This window comes from Trichosurus vulpecula, chromosome 9, assembly GCF_011100635.1.
Source record: "Trichosurus vulpecula isolate mTriVul1 chromosome 9, mTriVul1.pri, whole genome shotgun sequence".
Lineage (NCBI taxonomy): Eukaryota > Metazoa > Chordata > Mammalia > Diprotodontia > Phalangeridae > Trichosurus > Trichosurus vulpecula.
The window spans coordinates 84788775-84811086 of NC_050581.1; the positions used below are offsets into that span (position 1 = coordinate 84788775).

Consider the following 22312-nt stretch of genomic DNA (forward strand, 5'->3'; position numbering starts at 1 on the left):
CCCCTGAAAGTATTTATGATATGCTGACAGTTTCTAAGTATTCTACAAGCTTTTTTCTCTTGATTTTTTAAAAATTCTAAACTGTGTTTCCCAACAGGGTTTTTGTTATTCTTCCCTTTGTCTGCCTTTACACTAAAGTTGTCAAGTAACATGGTATATGCCCACTTGTTTGGGAAGATCTTGCCAAGTTCTTTGTAGAATTTCTCTTCTTTATCCTTTGTCACAGATATTAGAATGAAAAACTGCAATCAGCTTCACGGTGATCCTTTCATTTATGCTTATCAGGACTATTGCAAGAAGAAATAGCTGCTGTTTTTGTCCATGCAATGAAACATAAACTCTGCCAACTCCTTTACCAGTCTTTTGAGGACTAACTATAACACATCCATTTTATTTTCCTGTGCCTTTTTTATGTCATCTGGTTTAATTTATAGTGAGAAGGTCAAAACTGATGTAGTTCTGTTTCCCCAGTGGGACACCAACTTACTCGCTAGTCATTGAACACAGATCTCATATTTAAAGCACCAATGCTTAAACTGACATGTATTGGACAGCCCCATTTTCCCACTATTTAGCAATCATTACTGTGGAAGTGGAAGGGAACCACACAAGATTGCAGAACATTTCATATTTTTCTTTGTTTTCATGGTTGCTATGGTCAAAGAAGTTGTCACCTAAACTAGGTCAACCTATTGGTAATGAGCCTCTCTATATTTAGTTGGTATGGTCCTTGGACAGGAGGGAATAATCTATTGCTGGGATGATAGTCGAGGCCTTTCCAGTTTGGTAGAACTTGCCAAAACGTGTTTTCCACTGGTTCTCCATGGCTCAGGGTCCCCACCATACTACAGTAAGGCAATGGAGAAGTCCTTTAATGGAGCTAACTGTAGTAAAAATTCATTAATCATAAGAAATTGATGAAGACATTACAATGATTATAAAACCACAACAACAGTTGATAAAAATCAGACTCTAGATGCAGTTTATATAATACCCAAACCTTTATATTCTTGTCTCAACCTAAGGTGCTAAAATATCACTTCATTAATTTTCAATTCCATTCCATTCAACAAATATGTATTAATCACTTTCCACATGGAAGGTCCTGTGCAAAGTATCAGTCACACAGAGATGAAAAATTATATGGTTCCTGCCCTCAAGGAGCTTATAGGGGCTGATATGCCATGTACACAGTGTAATACAGAAAAGTATAATACAAGTACAGTGGAAGGGACAGTAAGGTAAAGGCAAAGGGAAGATCTAGCCAAAAATTTTTAAGAAATCCTAATCTGTTTTTAGCCGGGTAAATCAGTGAACGCTTCTTGGAGGAGGAAATTCTCCTTAGTTTTCCCTACCTATAAAATGGGATAATAAATACCTCCCCTTCCTACCTCAGAAAGTTCCTATGAGGTTGAAATGAGATCATAGACATGAAAGCACTTTGAAAAGCTAAAAATACAACAAAATGTGAATGGCATTTGTTCATGCTAAATCAATTGCCTTCTACTGATGGCTTCAGGCTTTTCCTATGCGCTTTTTAAAATCTACTGAGGGAAATGAAAAAACAAAATTTTATACCATTCCAAGAGAAATGTGGTTATGGGTATGGCTTAAAATAGGTAGAGAAGTTTCAGATCTCAGTTCAGCTGTGGGTATGGGTGCTGTTTGATATCTTAAGTGCCTAAAATTCACTGAGTTAACCAGGCCTGCTTAGTTACAAAAAGAAATGCATTCTGCACCTCAATATGAAGTGGCCTTCCAAAGGTCCCACAGCAAAGCATTATCAGAACAGAGATGAAAATGGATAGATCCCAAGTTTTACTTACAAAGCACGAGGTGGCTGGGCACTGATAACTTACTGGGAAGCCTACAGGTGTCTTCATTAGCACTTCTCGGTCTACCCCAGGATATAGAGGGGTCAGCCGGGGTTCAGGGAACAGAAAATCCCGTGTGTTTTCTTCATAGTAGGCCAGCAATGTCCCCTCTAAAAATAAAGGAATAAAGAAGACCAAAAAATGCACAACATAATGGATCCATGGCTGGAAAATTATATAAATCAGTGCTTAACCCTGGAATCATGAAGGTTCAGTGAGGCATAGACAGTGATGGCTCTCAGAACAGGTAGAAATCATACCCAATTCAGATCAAGGCACCAGTGACTCAATCAAAGAATGATTCAAGTGTCCCATTTTATAAATTCCAAGTGTTGGATTTAGAGTCCAGCACCTTCTACAATGCCATATTTAATATAAAGGAAATTCCAAATCTGATTGTTATGAGCCTATTAGTTAGTTAATATAACTCCTTCTCTCTACCATTAAAAAATGCCTCCCTGATCCCCCTACTCCATGGAATTACTTAGACATACATGTGTATGTATATGTGTATATGTATATGTGTATATCTATATATACGGATATATGTGTATATGCCTAAATAATATATATTATATATAATGACACATATATGCACTATATATATATATAATTTAATATATTATTATATACATGCTTAGGCACAATGGTGTGGTTTAGAAAAAACAGTAGTCAGGAGATTTTGTTTCAAATTCCCAACTGGGTTAGCGCAGGCAAGTCATTTAACCACTCTGACCATAGCTTTTGCATCTGTAAATTGAGGATAGTAATACTTGCGTGCTATTTCTCCAAACTAGTCCAATCCAACAAGCATTACTATGCAGATTACTATGTGCAAGGACTGTACTAGGCACTGGGCATATACTAAGACAAAACCAAAAATAGTCCCTCCTTCCAAAGAATTAACATTTCATATGGGAACTAATAAGTACACATATAATGATTTGCAGAGGGAAAGAACATTGATGAGAGGGATTGGGACAGGCTTCTTGCAGGAAGTGGTATGTGAGGTATGCCTTGGATCAAGCTAAGGATTCTAAGAGGAAAGATGTTTTGAGAAACAACAGACTGTAGACAGACAAGGAGGCAAGAGGAGATGGAATGTGGAGTTCAGGGAACAGCAAGTAGGCCAACTGAGCTGGAATTCAGAGTTCATAAAGTAGAATTACAGGTTTTGCTGTGATGAAAAGTGCTTTGTAAACCTTCAAACATTAAATACGAGTTAATATTATAAACTCTCTTGAACAAGGAATCAATCTGCACTGGGAAGCCAGTCAAAAGATATTCCAGGCCAGAGAAGAGAAAAAGAACCACAAAAGCACGGGATTTTCAAAATGGAAAATACCTGAGCTCATCTTTTCAAACTTTCTCATTCTATAGAAAAGAAAGGTACATCATAGCCAGAAAAACAAATTTGTCCACAGTCACACAGATAATTCATGGCATATCTGTGAACCAAATATAGAACCAGAGTCTCTTGACTACCAGATTTTTTGGTTTGGGATACAGAGGTGTTATCTTTCTGAAACATCAATGTGAAACCAAGTGAATGAAGACATTGACATTGAGTCACTGGACAAGTCATGCTCATGCGTATGTACTGCAGTTGTTGAAGATGGAGGGAGAAAGGAATTCAGGCTTATAGCAGCCTTTGTAAAAAAAAAAAAAAGAAAGAAAAAAACAAATGAATAAAACAAACAAAAAACTCTACTAGCCAATGAAATGGGGGGGGGGGTTGGTTGAGTTTTTATTTATTTATGAGAACTCTAGAAAGGGTATATTTTCAGCACAGTAAGCTAAGAGCCATAAAGAGCCAAAACTGGGATTGGCACAAAAGAAAGTTCAAGAGGGGAGGGATGGCACAGTGGCAAAGAGAGTCATATACCTATATAATCTCTAGGAGGAGAAGGCCCATCTGCCATCAAGTGCCACAAGGGCATCTGCATCCCTGATTTAAAAAAAGGGAGGGTATATGTGGTTGGCTCTGGGTAACAGGGTCTAGACAAAGGACTGCAAAAGTTGGCCCCCTTGAGAAGGAAGTGTTCAGTATTAGTATCCTTCAGCCAAGCTCCATTCATCCCATGCTATTTACAGCCTAAATCAAGAGTTGAATGACGAGTCCCTCAGTCACTTAACTGCCTAGAAACCTTGAGCAACTAAGTTACCACATCTCTCTGGGTCTCAGTTTCCTCTTCAGTAACATGAGCCTAGATTATATGATTTCTAAGGTCCCCTTCCTGCTCTAAGTCCAATGATCTTAGATAGAATTGAACATATTAAACCATGTTTCTCATAGGGGGGAATCATTTTAAAAATATTGCCAACTGAATGTTACACACATTGTCAGACATGGCCACAGTATTGGGTGTTATCATTCAGTTGCTTTTCCTTATTACAAAAGAGTTTGATTTGAGGAATGACAGGGAAGGGGTACCTCCAAAAAATGAACGTGACATAAAAATAAAAGTCATCAACGAAATCAATAAAGTTCACATACATACAGATATACATAAAATAAATATGTACATGCACATCTTTGAATAAATAAGATGTCAAACCTCTTAGCTGTAGCCATTTTACAAAGTGCTGTGTTATCCTGATTATATTTTAATTCAATTAAAGCTATCTCATCTAGCACTCTATTAGCTACAATACTCAAGCTGAGGTTGCATACTTCAACGTACAATGATAATGAATGTTCTTAACAACTTCTCTATATATTTAATCTTCAGTGCCTTCTGAATCAACAAAAAAAAATTAAATGGTGTTCAATAAGAGGTTTAATGCTTTAAGAATTAGTCATAAATACACACTAAATCTATTAAAAGATCACAGGATTTTTTTTAGCTCTTTAAGGTTCAAAAAGAGTTTTCCTCACAACAACCCTGTAAGGTAGGTGATATAGATATCATTATACCCATTCTACAGATGAGGGACCTGAGACTCAAAGGTGTTAGCTGACTCACAAAGTCACACAACTATATTATGGTACCGTTTCCAACTTACCATTCAACCTCTGTTAACTGAAATACTGCTTTTCCTCATTAACTCCTTCACTCCTGAACAATCCCAGGTAACAGACTTAGAGGCTAGATAAAAGAATTTGCTATGTTTGGAGGTAACACATTGTCATAGAAAGAACACTGAAGTCAGTAGACCTCAGTTTGAATCTTGACTCTTACACTTACTAGCTATGTAATTGTGGGCAAATCACTTCACTTGTTCCAAAGGGAGAGCTTTTTTCATCCTTAAGAGAACTATGTGAATAGGAGTCATCAATATTTTAGGCCCCCCCAAATCACACTTGGTGATTAAAATATCTTTGTCCTAAAAAAAACTCTAGTTACTTCCTTTTAATAAAGGCACATTATTTTCTGTTTATTTTGAACCTTAGAAAACCTACAGCCAAAACCCCAAAAATATAAAAATATAAATACAAAGTAATTTTAATATGTAAAGTATATATCATCTCATTGGCATTCTACTTATACAGATCATGCTTAGCCATATATTCTTATCCTGTGCATTTCTTTGCTATAATGTTTTCCAAAAGTCCCTTACAGACGATCCACCAAATGCACCAAGGGCCTTGCTCAGGGTTTCTGAGTATTTTGTGGACGTAGTCCTCTGTCCTTGCTCTCACTGTGGCTAGCATGCTGTCAAAAGTGCCCTTAGAAGTATCCAGTTCTCACATATAAGTCCTGGGTTCATAAGCACTAGAACTGGAAGGTCTGCTATTTCCGTCTTACATTTATTCTATCTTCTAATGTATAACTTCAGGCCCTATCTTTCTCTTAAATTCTTAAGTTTCAAATCCATACTATTCTCTTTCAAAAATGATATTTAACCCTAGCCAATTCTGTTTTTTTAAATCCTGTCTTGGATGTTTCCATTCCATTTTTCTAACTAGTATATATCACATATAATTCAAACTGCCTCTGTTGAAAATTAATATTAATTTAGTAAGTCACTCTCTTGTTGGGTCCACTTCTCATAATTTCTCAACCTTGTTTTCATCCTCCAAATCATAATCTATAATTTCTAATTGTGTTGTTAGACATAGCCTCTTCACCTTTATTGGAATAACCTCTCAACAGTTTTTAACCTAATAATTGCGCTACTGTTTCCCTTCCTTTTTTTCATTTTCCCACTGTTTCTGCTTCCAATACACAAGGATGTACATTCTTCCTCAAAATGAGTTAATAATCTTTTCCTACCAATACATACTTTTCATAAAGCCCAAGGTGCATAGGCTTTCTATTTAACTCCACATTGCATAATGGTCTTTACAAAATTTTTTTATTCTTTCCACATTATTTAGCTCCTAGGTCATCAGAAACAAAATTGTCAGACAGGCAACCACAGTTGACCTTATTCTTAGCCCACTTCCCCATTCTTTTTTCCAGTTTGGTCTCCTGCCTGAGGATGGCTTATCTTTTTCTCTGCTTGAGATACCAAAGTGATTGCTCACTGTCCTAATTTGTTTCTCACTTGGATTGCCTGTTTAAGTGCCTTTCCTGTACAGCTCTATTTCAAACCTATACCTGCGTACATGTATTCCACTCAGCTTCATATATACTGGGTAGCTCAACATCTTCTTATATGCTATGACTTCAAGATTATGCTATCACACAGCTGTGCTTTAAATCAGTATCACCTTTGGTTGCCATGTCTCTTCCAAGGAGATCAAGTATTTTCTGGTTAAGAGTTTCTGGGGAATTTTGTCTTTCCTGTTGTTAGTGGTTAAAACTATCTAGGAATTAGTTGATGTCTTCTTATATCAAGCTAAAATCTGCCTCTCTACAACCTCCAGCCACACTGCCTAGTTTTTCCTCGCAGAACCATCTAGAGTTAAGATTAGTTCCTCTTTTGCATGACAGTCCTTCAAATACTTGAATATAGCCACCCTGTCCTCCTACCCCATCTAAGTCTTCTCTTCTTCAGACTCACCATGACTAGTTCTTTTAACTGATTCTTTAAATGGCATAGCTTTGAATTCCCTCACTATTTTGGCTACTCTCAATACACTTGGTCAGTGTCCTCCTTAAAATATGATACCCAGAACTAGACACAGTAATCTATATGGGGTCTGACCAGAATAGAGGACAACAGGGTAAATATCTGCCTCATTCTCCCTTTAGTAATGCAACACAAGATTCCAATAGCTTTTAGGGCTGTCCTGTCATACTGTTGGCCACTACATTTTAATATTCCCTGACACAATGACAGAAATAATTTTGAAAGACTTTGGACAAAGCACCAAGTCAGAATCTAGTTTGAATCATGACCCAGATAAACTCAAAAGCATTATCGTCAAATGTTGAGCATTTAAGGAAGAACCCTGGATTTCAACAAGTCTAATATCTAACCCAGTCTTAAAGGTATGTATTCAGAGAAGGCCAGACCTCTAAAATTCTCCTAAAACTAGGGGAAGTTGGAATTAAAACCAGGCTATCTCAGCTTCAAAGATACATCATCAAGAGGTAGAGTGAAAGGGCACCTTAGCAATCATCTAATTTAAACCCCTCACTTTGGAGAGGAAGAATATGAAGCTCAGAGAAAGGAAGTGATTGGCCTTTCTTAGGTCACATAACTAGTAAGTGTCAGGGCCAAGAAATGACCCAGGTCTTCTGACACCAAGCCTGTTTTATTTTACCTTCAGAATGTTGGGGTACTACCAGGATCAGTCCAGAATTTAAGACTGGTCTCCTAAAAAGTAAAACCTCCAGAGCTAGGTGTCAACCTTCCTGGCTATCTTGTCAATCAGAAGTGACCAAGGGACAAATCTGATCTCTTTTGTCCTCTTTACTCTTCATATTGGATTCCACATCAGAGCTATATCAGGCCCCAAGACTGGAATAATAAGGCAATACATACAAGGGGATTTAACTTTAATGTCAGACTTCAGATTTCATGAGAGGCAGTATGGTATTGAGGGCTAGTTTGAGGGCAGCTAGGTGGCACAGTGGATAGAGAACTAGCCCTGGAGTCCGGAGGACTTCAGTTCAAATCCAGCCTCAGACATTTACTAATTGTGGGACCCTGGGTAAATCACTTAACCCCAATTGCCTCCCCTCACCCCAGGAAAAAAGGAGTAGTTTGAGACTCTAGTAACCCAAGTTCAAATCCTGCTTCTGACATGGCACCCTGAGCAAATCATTTAATTAATCTTTGCCTCAACAATCACATCTGTAAAATGGGGATAATGATATTTGCATTCCCTAACCCCCACAGAGTTGCTGTGAGGAGAGCATTTTAAATCCTAAGATACAACTATTATGTCCTTTGCTGTGGGCCCATTAATTGCTCTCCAAAGGGAAATAAAGTAGATTTTAATGGAGTGATGTCATTTGTTCTTCCCTGTGGTTCCTTCTTTCTGTGATAAGGCCAACACTAAGCCAAGATCAATTTGATAATGAGTATAGCAGCTACTTCCTAGAAAGATGTTTGAGATCTTCTAGTTCAACCCCTTCATTTTCTAGATAAGGAAAATGAGGCTGATAAAGGAGAAATAAGCTCCCTCTAAAGTAACAGTGAAATGGAACTAATAGCTGAGTTTAGAGTCAGGAGGCCTGAGTTCAAAACTCTGCTCCAACATTTGGTAGCTTTGTTTTTTTAGTTTTTTATTTTTTATCACAGATAAGTTACTTCACCACTCTATCTCAGTTTCCACATCTGTAAAACTGGGGTAATAACATTTGTGTTACCTACTTCATAAGGTTGTTGTGAGAAAAGTTATAGTAGTTATTGTTTAAATCTTAAAACAGTCGATAAATGTCAGCTATTAATATTAGTGGCAGAGCCAGGACAAGACCCCAGGTCTCTTCATGCCATCAAGTGGAGCTTTTCCTACAATGATACAACATTTTTAAAGGATGCCATGATGACACTCAAGTGAGAGTTAAATTATACAGTCCCTAGTTTATAAGAATAATTATTCTAATTTGTAATTGCAAATATTTTCATTGGAATTTTATTAAACCTCCATATTAACTGAAGTGGTATTATCATCATTACTATATTTGAGCTAATGGGAAGCAGTGTAGTACAGTGAAAAGAGCTAGCTATGGGGTCAAAGCCAGGTCAGCCACTTACTTACTTACTCTTTGTAGCCATGAGCAAATACCTCAACTTCTCTGAGTTTTAATTTCCTCATCTTTAAAATAAATGGGATTGGACTAGATGACTTCTAATGTCCTTCTCAGCTCCAAAGCAATGATCCAATGAATAACCACAATTTGGATTTATATGCTACCTTTTTGGAGGGTAAAGTCAAAATCATGCTTGAAGTTAATTGCTGATACACAGAATTTTCTGATTCAAGTGCTGCATTCATATTATTTCCAAACTTTAAAGGGTGACTGTACTGTCTGTACCTTAAGAGCATCTGGTGATTGTGAGAAAGTAATTGTCCAAACAGGGACTTTACCAAAGGTACCAAACATCTTTTAAAAGGGGAACGTGTGAGCTGGGAATAGGACATAGAATTTCAAGACAAATAACAAATACTCCATGTCAATGTGTAATAACAGGCTCCCAATTAATATATTTAACTCATAGCATAGCTGGACAGTCTCACTAGTTATTACTCCCACCCTCATACCCTTCTATCTAGGCAAAAACTGGCCTTCTCAAACTTACCTTTGTGCCTTTGCTCTGGCTGCAATGAATTCCCTACTTACTCCAGTCATAGAGAACCCTTCTTTTCCTTCAAGATATAGTTCACCCAGCAACTTTCGCAAAATCCTGTCCTGTTCCCCACAACTCCTTTTCCCAAACTACCTTGTATTTAACTACTTTGTGTATTTATGTATGTATATATATATATATATATAATATTAACTTTACCTTTATGCTGTCTAGATTTTTATATGTACTTGCTACCTCCCCTATTAGAATCCAAGCCCACCATAGCACAAATTATCATTGCATTGTGAGCTTTTCAAGAGCAGGGACTGTCTTTTGCCTTTCTTTATATCCCCACTGCTTAACACAGTGCCTGGCACATAGTAACCACTTAATAAATGGATACTGTAGTACAAGTAGTGAATGTTTCATTTGTACATGTACATGATACCTTGTACATACTTACCACAATGCCTACTACGCATGCACTTAAAAAAATATTTGTTGATTAGATACTTAAGTGTATTTAACAAAGACTATGATGAAAACTAACATCCAGAGAACCAGGATGGGGCTTTTTTCAGTATCTTTAAAATCACAGGAAGCAACATTGGCTGAAAGAGTATTAAAATGTTCATAAGATCTAAAGATCAGGAAAAAACCTGAGACCATTTAATCCAAGCCTTTCATTTTACAAATGAGAAAACTGAGACCCCCAAGGTCTGAAGTGACTTTCCCAAGGCCACAGAGCCAACCAGTGGCAGAGCCAGCATATAAACCCAGGTCTTCTACCTCCAAATCCATTGTGTTCTTCCTATTGGAGCCCCCATCTTCACCACGTCAGGGTTCAACTATTGTATTCACATTATTTCCAATCTTTAAAGGGTGAATGAATTGTCTGTACCTTGGGAGCTTCTGGTGATTGTGAGAAATTAATTGTCCAAGCAGGGATTTTATCAAGGGTACTGAATGTCTTTAAAAGGGGGTGGGGGAGGGGGGAGAGCATGAGATAGGAAAGGGAGATAGAATTTCAAGAAAAATAACAAATGCTCATGTCAATATGTAATAAAAAGGGCTTACTAATTTATAGGTGCCTTCTAAAACATACATTTTACAGACAGAATTTTTCGCATATTTTTCTCCAAGGTAGAAGAAATCCATCCTAGGATTCTCGCATATGAATGAACTGAAACCTCATGATTACTGACTTCAATAATAGGCTTATTCTGCCACCCAGTGTCCATTTATTTTTCTACTCCCTTTGAAGACAGGAAAATTCTGTATATCAACTATGAACTTCAAGCACAATTTTGACTTTACCCTCCAAAAAGATAGCACATAAATCCAAATTGTGGTTATTCATTGGACCATCAATCTGAGCTGAAAAGGACATTAGTCATCTACTCTGATCCCCTTCATTTTAATGGTGAGGAAATTAAGGCTCAGAGATGTTAAGGGATTTTGCTCATGGCTATGAAGTAAGTGGCTGAGCTGGCTTTGATACCATAGCCTGCTCTTTCCACTGCACTACACTGCCTCTCATTAGCCCAGATATAGTAATGATGATAATACTACCTCAGTTAATATGGAGGTTTAATAAAATTCCAACGAAAATATCTGCAAGATATTTTGTAATATCTATACGATATTGAAAAGTCACTTGGGAGAATGAATGATCAAAGAATACCATATCTATGTATCTATGCATGTATCTAAGTACTTGAGTGTGTGTTTTTCAAAGTAATGATAATGAGCTCCTCGTGATCGTGTGGTAAGAACATGAGGCAATAGATGGACACTCGAGGAACTGCACTGGAAACTACAAAATGGAAAAAGACCTAGAGGAGGGCCTCCCTCATAATGCACTCATTTTCAAGGAAGGATCTATAGGAGCACATGGGTAAGAATTGCACAGGACAGAAAGGCATGGATGCCTTTAACTACACTGACACTAAGAATTAAATATATTGATGAGATCAAAGATGCACTGAAGTACTAAACTATTGTGAATGTGTCCACTTATATTTAAAAACATTATTGTAAGGGGACAATTGTGCAAAAAAGTGGTTCAAAGAAACAAAAAAATCAACAGAATATTTAATAAATAGATTCAAACTATTATAAGGACTTCAAATTTAACAAACTTAGTGAAACACCACAATGGAGGAAGTATCTGCTATTTAATAAAAGCTTTAGAAACAACTGGAAAATGATACATGTAATATATAGCAAATCAAAAAGAAACAGAAAAATGCCAGACAAGTCAAAAGGTTAAATATTTTTAATTAATCTTTTAAAACTGGAAGAAAATTAAATAGGTACCTCATCACAAGTGGGAAGAGGGATAAAAAATTAAATCACAGTTTTTCCAAACCATGGAGGGGTTTTAAGTAGACTTTGACCTCACTATGCACTGACGGGATAGCGCAGCAAAAAAAGCTAAAACGCCTTTCAATCACTTGAGGTAAAATGCCCAGAACTAGGGAGTGACAATTCCAATATACTAAACCCAGAGACCACATTTATTGTACTGTGTCCCGTGCTGGATGCCACATTTTAAAGACACTGAATAGATGAAGAGTCTTAAGAGGAAGGGAAACAGGGTGGAAAGGGAGCTTGAGATTGTGCCATACACAGATTGATTGAAGATACTAGGGCTATTTAACCGGGAAGAGAGAAATTGGGGGGGGTGGGAGTGGTAGAGTAGAAGATAGATAGCTGTCATCAATATCTGAAGGGCTATTCTGTGGAAGTCGAATGGAGGTAGGGGGTTGTTCTGCTTGGCTCCAGAAGGCAGAACTAGGAATAATGTGTGGAAGCTTCAGAGAGGCACAGATTAATGTTCAATTTATAGAAAAGCTTCCTAATGGAACCGTCCAAAGGTACAATGGGCTGCCTTTGGAGGTAGTGTTTCCTCCTACTAGAGGTCCTTGAATAAAGGCATAAGTTAAACTAGTTGTCCCCTTAGAACCCTTCTAATTCTGAGATTCAGCGACTCTATTAAGATTTTATTAAAGACATAAATGATATTTCATCATTTCCTAAGAGATGAGATGAATGTGTTTGAATATGCAAAAATAAAAACTTTTGCAAAGTGAAATATGATACATTAAATAGTAAGAGGAATGCAACAGAACAGTGTTCAGGTGTGTGTGTGTGTTTGTGTGTTGTGTGTGTTGTGTGTGTATGGGGGGGGTAGAGAGAGAGACAGAGAGAGATATGGGGAAGAGGTGGGAGGCATGACAACCATCTTTTTTTTTAAAAAAACTGACTGTCCAAAATATATTTAAAATGATACACATGTGTCAAAAGCCAGATTCCACGTTCATATCCAGCTATTCTTCCATTAAGTTTACACAGTAACGAGGTTTTTGACAAGAAGAAAAACCTATCTATACAAAAATATTCATAGCAACACCATTTGTAATAATCAAGAGTTGGAAACAAGCTATATGCTCAAGAAATAAGAAATGGTTAAATAAACTGTGATGTGTAAATATAGTGAAATAAGTAATACTGCATCCTGAGGAATTAAAAAATGTGGAAGCTAAGTGGTACAGTGGATAGACTGCTGAACCTGAAGTCCAGAAGATCCAAGTTCAAATCTTGCCTCAGAAATTTGCTGTATGATCCTGGGCAAGTCACTGAACTTCTATATGCCTCGGTTTTCTCATCTACAAAATGAGGGTAATGGCACTTACCTCTCAGTGTCATTGTGAAAATGAGATAACATTCATAAAGTGCTTGCAAGCCTTAAAGTTCTATATAAATTCTAGAAAAAAATTCAAAGCAACATGGAAAAACCATATGAAATGATGCAAAGTAAAGAAAGCAGATCTAAAAGAGCAATGCATGCACTAACCCAATGACGCACTATAAATGAAGACAATAATAAAGAGCAAAAAATACTCAGGGTAAATAAAATAGACTGCATAGATAATATCATGTTAAAGTTAAAGCACATAGCATGCCTCTTTTATAACAAGGCAAGGAAGAGAAGTACACCATAGTTTGTGCATTCATTTGTAAACACTTGTTTCCCATTGTTTTGCTTTACTGTTTTCAAGTCTTATAGGGAAGTGGAGCAGTGTTTATCTGCATAAGAGAACCAGGGACTTTTACTTTAGTAACAGAAATAGAGAACAAAGTTCATTAGCTCTTCCAGGCCCCCATCGACTCATACTAAGCATGTCAGAGAGGCTTATGAAAGCTTCAAGGTAATTTGTATGGACCTTGTATGAATCTTTGTAGCAGGATCTAGCTCCCAGGGGCAAGACAAGAGTAGAAAAGAATGTATTCCTCTTAAACCAGCTAGAAGTAAGGAGAGGAATACCTAGCAAAATTTTTAAAAAGAAAAAAAGGACTTAGTAGTTGCTTCATTGGTTCTTCTGTGTGTTGCCCAGTGGTGACTTAACAAGAGAAAATATATTGTTTGACCCTTGACCATGTTGGCAAGAGAAATCTCTCAAAAGAGCACTAATACTCCCTTCAAAAATAGCACTTTTTTGATGCTAGCTCCAGCAGATGGCAGCAACTCAAAGGAGGAGGAAAGGAGGAAAAGGAGAAGCAGGAAGAGGGAAAGGAAGAGAAAGAAAAGGAGGAGGAGGAAGAGGAAAAGGAGGAGGAGGAGAAGCCATAACAACAACTATGAAATACCTAATAATTCTGTTTAATAGAATGACCATTATCAACTCAAGAAAGAAACTGTGGTTGTGATTGTCACAGGACAGCCTATTGCCTTTTCCTTTATAGAGCTGTACAATGGAGGCATCCCTGAATTCCTGGGGGATAGCCTCCTCTTGCCATGTAAGCCAGAAGATTTCAGTCAGCTTTTGTATGAATAGCAGACTCCCTGCTTTGAAAATCTCAACCACAATAGAATCAACACCAGGCACTTTGCCACAAGACAGGAGCTTAAGGGTATTCAAAACCTCTTCCTCAGTTGGTAGTTTGGCTAGAAAGGGATTGACTTCCACCTGAGGTATATGGTCAGTGGCTTCAGCATTGGTTGATGGTGGTCTGTTGAGAATGCTATGGAAGTGTTCAGCCCACCTCTCCAGGATCATGTCCTTATCACTAATCAACATGACTCCATCTGCACTGAGGAGCAGAGATACAACATAGGTCTTTGGCCCATAAACAGCCTTCATGGCATGATAAAAGCACTTTGGATTGTTACTATCAGTGTAAAACTGAATTTCATTCGCCTTCTCACTGAGCCAAGAATTCTGCATCTCTCTAAGCCTCACTTGGCACTTTATTTTTGATGGAGTTAAAATGCTGCCTTCTTAGAGACAAATAAACTATCCTGCTGGTAAAACCTGTGGAGTTCCCATTTTTCACTTCGCAGTTCTGAATTTCTCCATCATTTTCATCAAGCCAGTCTTGATGTTTGCAAGCGTTTTGGCCCAGCTGAGTAAATGCAGTGCTGCACATCAAATCTCTGAAAGCTGCCCACTCCTTTTCTGCTCCATTGTTGCTATATGTTGGCTCAGCTTTCCCTCCAAGTTAGCAACAAACTGTTTATAAACAGAGAAATGTTCTAACCTGTTGACATTAAGTCTTCTGGTAGTTGTCTTGTCTTGGGGCCACTGATTTTGTTCAATGAGAATGTTTAGCTTGGAGAGGATAAGTCTGATCAGTCAAGCACTTTGCACCACACATCATGTTTATCACTCTCACGTTCTGTCTTTTCTCCTTACATTGACATAGTCTATTAAATGCCAATGTTGCTGCAAAGTTTTATTAAATTTAGGTAAATGGAAGATAGGGTTGGTGATGGGAAGGTCACAAAACACACAACTCATCAGTAGTAAGTGACCACCACCATTGTTGTTTCTAACTCTATCCCTACCAAGGCTTCCCTGTCAAATCTGATAGTCTGTGCCTACTCTCGTATTAAAGTCACCCACAGTTACATGCTTGTCCTCTTTCAGCACACTGATGAGAGGGGTCTTCAGGTCTTCATAAAATTCTTCTTTGACCTCATCAGGGTTCGTCATAGTGGGAGCATAAACACGGATGATAGTGACATGGCACTTTCCTGGAAGTGGCAATTACATCCCCATGAGTCTGTCTTCACTCCTTTTGGGAAGCATACAAGTTTCTTGACTAGATTAAGTTCTGATTAAGAAATCTATGCCAGCTTCATGGCCTTCCCCATCACAACAGCCACCCCAGAAAAACATATATACAGCTCTGCCTTCAGTAAGCTGGCCTTCATTTTCCATTCCTGTTTTACTCAGGGCTGCTATTTGGATGAGATACCTGCAAAGTTATCTCACAACAAAAGCCATTCGTCTTTCAGGTCCACTGAATTTCATGCTATCCATAAGCATGTGCACGTTCCATGTACAGGGTAAATGTAATCATCTTTGCGAAAGTTTTTGGACATTTTTTGTGTTTCAACCACAGCGTAGGATCCCACCTGCCATAAATAAGCTGGCCAGGGTTAGCTTAGGTGAAGCAGACAATTTTTAGAGCATCTTTTCTAGCCCCTTCCTCATGTCAGGAAGTGAGCAATACAGTCCTTTAAAAAGACTGCTCAGATACCCAGAGGGCTGATTCCACTGCTGCTTCAGTCTAATAAGAAGATGACCCAATGACCAGGGTTGCCTGTGGGAGGGTTGTGACTACAGCTCCCAGTGTATCTGTACCTGTAGCTTTATCACTTTTTCCTCTGAAAAAATCTTTCTCCATCTTTAAGACTCACCTCATTTATATAGTGCTTACGATGTGCCAAACATTGTGCTAAGTGCTTTACAATTATTATTTCACTTTATTCCCACAACCCTGGGAGGTTGATACTATTATTATCCCTATTTTATAGATGAGGAAACTGAGGAAAATAGAGGTTAAGTGACTTGTCCAGGGTCACACAGCTACTAAGTATCTGAAGCAGGATTTTAACTCAGATCTTCCTGACTCCAGGCCTGAAGCTCTATCTACTTTGTCATTTATCTGCCAGATACATACATATAAACATACATTTATATATACTTATATGAATTACATATAGGAACTTAGAGAAGTTCATAAGATTACATGAAGCCTTTCCTGATTCCTCTAGGTGATAGTACCTCCACTTCTGCTAAAAAGAAAAGAAAATGTTCTTGAATTTACTTTGTATATATTGTGTATGTATATAAATGTTAATATTTTGTCTCCCCAACCCAATAAAATGTAAATTCCTTAAAGGGCAGAGATTAGCAGTAGGGGAAATTTTATATATCTAAATGCTTACAGCAATAAAAAAAAAAGAAACAATAGATCAATGAACTGGGCAAACAACTAAAAGAACAACTAGAAAAAGAACAAAGTAAAATTCCCCAATTAAATGCCAAAATTGAAATCCTGAAAATCAAAGGAGAGATTAATAAAACTGAAAGTTTAAAAAAACCATTGAAATAACAAATAAAACTGGGAGCTGGTTTTATGAAAACAACAATAAAAGAGATAAACCTTTGGTTAATTTAAAAAAAAGAAGAAGAAGAAAGAAGAAAACCAAATTGCCAGTATCAAAAAATAAAAAAGGTGAATGTACCACCAATGAAGATGAAATTAAAGCAATTAGTAGGAGTGATTTTGCCCAACTACATGGCAAGCTAAGTGCAATGGATGAATATTTACAAAAATATAAATTGCCTACATTAACAAAAGAAATAAAATACTTAAAAACTCTGTCTTAGAAAAAAAAATCAAACAAGCCATCAATGAACTCCCTAAGAAAAAATCTCCAGGACCAGATGGGTTGACAGATAAATTCTACCAAACATTTAAAGAACAATTAATTATGATACTATATAAACTATCTGAAAAAATAGATAAAGAAGTCCTTTGAAATTCCTTCTATGACACAAATATGGTCTTGATACCTAAACTAGGGAGATCAAACACGGGGAAAGAAAACTATAGACCAATTTTCCTAATGAATATTGATACAAAAAATTAAATAAAATACTAACAAGAAGATTACAGCAATATATCACAAATATCTAACTACTATGACCAGGTGGGATTTGTCCCAGGAATGCAGGGATGGCTCAATATTAGGAAAAAATAAACATAACTGAGCATATCAATAACAAAAATAACAAAAATTATTTGATTATATCAATAGATTCAGAAAAGGTTTTTGATGAAATACAATGCCAATTCCTATTAAATATACTGGAAGTATAGGAATAAATGGAGACTTTCTTTTTTTCCTCTCTCTTAAACTTTTCTTTTTTTAAGTTTATTTATTTATTTTTAGTTTTCAACATTCACTTCCACAACATGACTAAAGTGAAAATATGTTTAAGAGGAATGTATATGTTGAGCCTATATCAGATTGCATGCCATCTTGGGGAGGGGGATGGGAGGGAGAGGGAGAAAATTTAAAACTTATGGAAGCGAATGTTGAAAACCAAATGGAGCCTTTCTTAAAATGATAAGTAGTACCTATCTAAAACCAAGAGCAAGCATCATCCGTAGTGGGGATAAACTAAAAGCCTACCTGATAAGATCAGAGGTGATGCAAGAATGTTCATTATCACCACTACTATTCAATATTGGACTAGAAATGCTAGCTATTGGCAATAAGACAGGCAGGTTTCAGAAGAAGAAATCAAAGCTATCTGTAGTCATAAAAAAAAGATGCTCTAAATCACTATTGATTAAAGAAATGCAAATTAAAACAGCTCTGAGGTATCACCTCATTCCTATCAAATTGGCTAATAGGACAGAAAAGGAAAATGACAAAAGTTGGAGGAGAAGTGAAAAAGTCGGGACACTAATGCACTGCTGGTCAAAGAGTTATGCACTGGCCCAATCATTATGGAGGGCAATCTGGAACTATGCCCAAAGGGCTATAAAACCATGCATACTATTTGACCCAGCAACCCCATTACTGGGTCTGTATCCCAATGAAATCAAAGAAAAGGGAAAAGAACCAATATATGTACAAAAATATTTACAGCAGCTCTTTTTGTTGTAACAAAGAATTGGAAGTTGAGGGGATGCCCATCAACTGGGGAATGGCTGAACAAGGTGTGGTATATGATTGTGATGGAAAACTACTGTGCTATAAGAAATGATGAACAAGATGGTTTCATAAAAACCTAGGAAGACATATATGATCTGATGCAGAGTGAGGTGAGCAGAACCAGAAGTACACGGTGATAGCAATTTTGCATGATGATTAACCATGAATGACTTGACTGTTCTGATTAGCGTAATGACCCATGACAATTGAAGCCTATTTTTTCCACTTTATTTTTCTAGCTTTTTCTCAACATGGCTAATATGGAAATATGTTTTGTGAGATTTCACATGTACAACTGATATGACATTTTTTACCTTCTCAATGATGAGAGAATTTGAACTCAAGATTTTTTAAGTAGATGCTAAAAATAAAGAAATAATAAATTTTTTTTAAAATAAAATAAAGTAGCTGCATACAATATAAACTACTTAGGAGTCTACCTGCCAAAACAAACCCAGTAACTATATGGAGCTCACTCTAGTCCCTGCTTACCAGCCGCCATCTTGGCTCCGCCTCCCCCCAGTAACTATATGAACACAATTTAAAAACACTTTACACAAATAGTAACAGATCTAAATAATTGCAGAAATATTAATTCCTCACATATAAAGTGAGCCAATATAATAAAAATGACAATTCTATATAAAGCAATTTGTTTATTCATTACTATGCCAATCAAACTACCAAAGAATTATTTTGTGGAGCCTGAAAAAATAATAACAAAATTCATCTGGAAGAACAAAATGTCAAGAATATCAAGTGAATCAAAGAAAAAAATTCAGCCTAGCAGTACAAGATTTCAAACTATATCTCAAAGTAGTAATTATCAAAACAATCTGGTACTGGCTAAGAAATAGAGTAGTGGATCAGTGGAATAGGTTAGGTACACAATATGCAGTAGTAAACAAATATAATAATATAGTATTTGATAAACTCAAAGAGCCAAGTTTTGGGGGCAAAAGCTCATTACTTGACAAAAATTGCTGGGAAGTCTAGAAAGCAGTTTGGCAGAAACTAGGTATAGACCAACATTTCACACTGTATACCAAGATAAGGTCAAAATGGGTACATGATTTGGACATTAAAGTGTGATACAATAAGCAAATTAGGGAAGCATAGAAAAATTTACCTGTCAGATCTATGGATCAGGGAAGAGTTTATGACCAAAGAAAAGACAGAGAGAATGACAGGAAGTAAAATTGATAATCTTGATTAAACGAAATTAAAAAGGTTTTGCACCAACAAAACCAATGCAGCCACAATTAGAAGGAAAATAGGAAACTGGGGACGGGGGTAATTTGCAGCAAGTTCCTCTGATAAAGGCCTCATTTCTCAAATATATAGAGAACTGAGCCAATAAAAATAAGAGCCATTCCCCCAACTGAAAAAGGGTCAGAAGAAGAAATCAAAGGTATCAATAATCATATGAAAAATGCTCTAAATAACTACAAGTTAGAGAAATGCAAGTTAAAATAACTCTAAAGTACCACCTTATACCTATTAGATTGGCTAACATGACAGAAAATAACAAATGCTGGAAAGAATTTGGAAAAAATATGTACACAAATGCACTACTGGTAGAGTTATGAACTGGTCCAACCATTCTAGAGAACAATTTGTAGTTATGTCCAAAGGGTTATAAAACTCCATATTTAACCCAACAATATCACTACTAGGTCTATATCCCAAAGAGATCAAAGTAAAAAGAAAAAGTCCCAGACATACAAAAATATTTACAGTAGCTCTTTTGTGGTGGCAAAGAATTAGAAACTGAGGTGATGCCCATCAAATGAAGAATGGCTGAACATGTCATAGTTTAGGATTATGACGGAATACTATTGTGCTATAAGAAATGACAAACAGAATGTTTTCAGAAAAACCTGAGAAGACTTATATGAACTAATGCAAAGCAAAGTAAGCAAAACCAGAACACTGTACACAGTAACAGAAACTTTGTACAATGATCAACTGTTTGACTTGGCTACTATGATCAATGCAGTGATCTAAGACAGTTTCAAAGAACTCATGATGAAAAATGCTATCCACCTCCAGAGAGAGAACTAATGAAATCTGAGTGCAGATTGAAGCATACTTTTTTCACTTTATTTTTCTTGCCTTTTTTGCAGCATGGCTAATATGGAAATATATTTTTACATGACTTCACATGTATAACTTATGTTGCTTGCCTTTTCAAAGGTTGGAAGGAGTGGGAGAGAGGGAGAGAATTTGGAACTCAAAATTTTTTAAATGAATATTAAAGTATAATTATTTTTAAGGGAAAAAATAAAGGGCAGAAGCTGCTTTGTTTTTATCTTTGTACAGTCATCACCTAGCTCAGTGCCTGGTACATCATAGTTGCTTAATAAGTGCTTTCTGGTTGACTGATTGACTAATCGAACTTCATCACTTCCCAATGAAAAGAAATCTAAGTGAACAGACATGGTGGTTGTGGACTCCAAATCTAGAGTACAGAAATCTGTTTTTTTGTCCTGGCTCTGCCACTTTATTTATTTTGTGATCTTGGACCAGTCACTTTGCCAATTTGGGGTTTAATTTTCTCATCTGTAAAATCAGAGAGTTGGAAAAGGTGACTTCTAAAGAGCCTCCTAACTAAAAAATTCTCCCATTCTGTGTCTGACTAAAGAGACAGGTTTGGTTACTGGATTCTTTCTTTCTTTTCGAGGTAAGCACATATAGGCAAACCCACGCATGGGATTACAAATAAGAGCATGACTACAGCTCAAGAATTCAATACAACAAGCATTAAAAACCTTCTGTGTATAAGGTATTCTGCTAGGCATCAGAAATACAAAAATCAAACAATCCTCAAGCTTACAATCTGACAAGGACCTGAAAGAAAGTAAACCAGACTAAAAATAATAATAATAACTGGAAAGTGGGTAGATAAAATTTGATTAAAAATACAAATAACCAAAAATTAAAACTAAACATTAAACTAGTGTGCTCATGCAATCAATCCCATAATTATAAGATTGGGATAATTTGGCAGGGTTGTAAAAAAATTATGTATATATATGTATATATATGCATATATATATAAACACAGATACACATATATATGTATGGATACTCACAATTTTAAAATAATGATTCAAAACTCAGGTCAACAAAATCTTTTTAAAGATAAAATAAGCATATTTAGAAAAATATTTGTTATCATGTTACCTGGAGGTATTAGCTGTATTAGTTCAAACCTGATTGTATAAGCTGTAAGAAAAAAAATAACATCACAATACTTCAGAAAGTTAGACAGAACCGGAATACTTCAGTAACTGATAAGTTCAAATCTGACATAATTTATCATACTTTAAATATTTAAAATTATAACCATAACAAAAAAGTTCCTTCTCCCCCTCCACCAACAGCACCAAAAAAATACCCCACATCATTGGACCAGACATTATTTTGAAATACTGGCACCCTTTTTAAACTCAGGGACTTGCAGAACCCAATAAATCAAGGGACAAGAATTGACAAAATATTAGAGTGGTGGTCTAGATATTCAAGGATAAAACTACTAAATTATATAAGGAAAGAAAATTTTACCTCTCAAAACCATCATTATATGATATTCAAGCATCATCCTTTTCCTTCACATCTCTCTCATTTGCATCTCAACGCTGTACCGCCTTCTCTCACCCTCCATTTCCACCAGCAAACTTCATCTCCCTTTGGATTGCTAAAATATCCTCCTAACCAGTCTGCTTGCCTGTAATCTCTCTTCTCCCCAATCCATCTTTTATAAAGGTACCAAAATAATCATTCT

The 22312-nt window shown here is 36.5% G+C and overlaps 1 protein-coding gene across 1 annotated transcript in view; it reads right to left on the bottom strand.

Moving 5' to 3' along the window:
- The window catches only part of SPATA6L (spermatogenesis associated 6 like), an 84252-nt gene that overhangs the window by 44016 nt on the left and 17924 nt on the right, over positions 1-22312 (bottom strand). The window contains exons 4-5 of the mRNA XM_036739414.1: positions 21712-21753; positions 1860-1984 (exon numbers count right to left, since the gene is read on the bottom strand). Of these exons, the coding sequence (XP_036595309.1) occupies positions 1860-1984; positions 21712-21753 (167 nt within the window). The remainder of the gene's footprint in view (positions 1-1859; positions 1985-21711; positions 21754-22312) is intronic.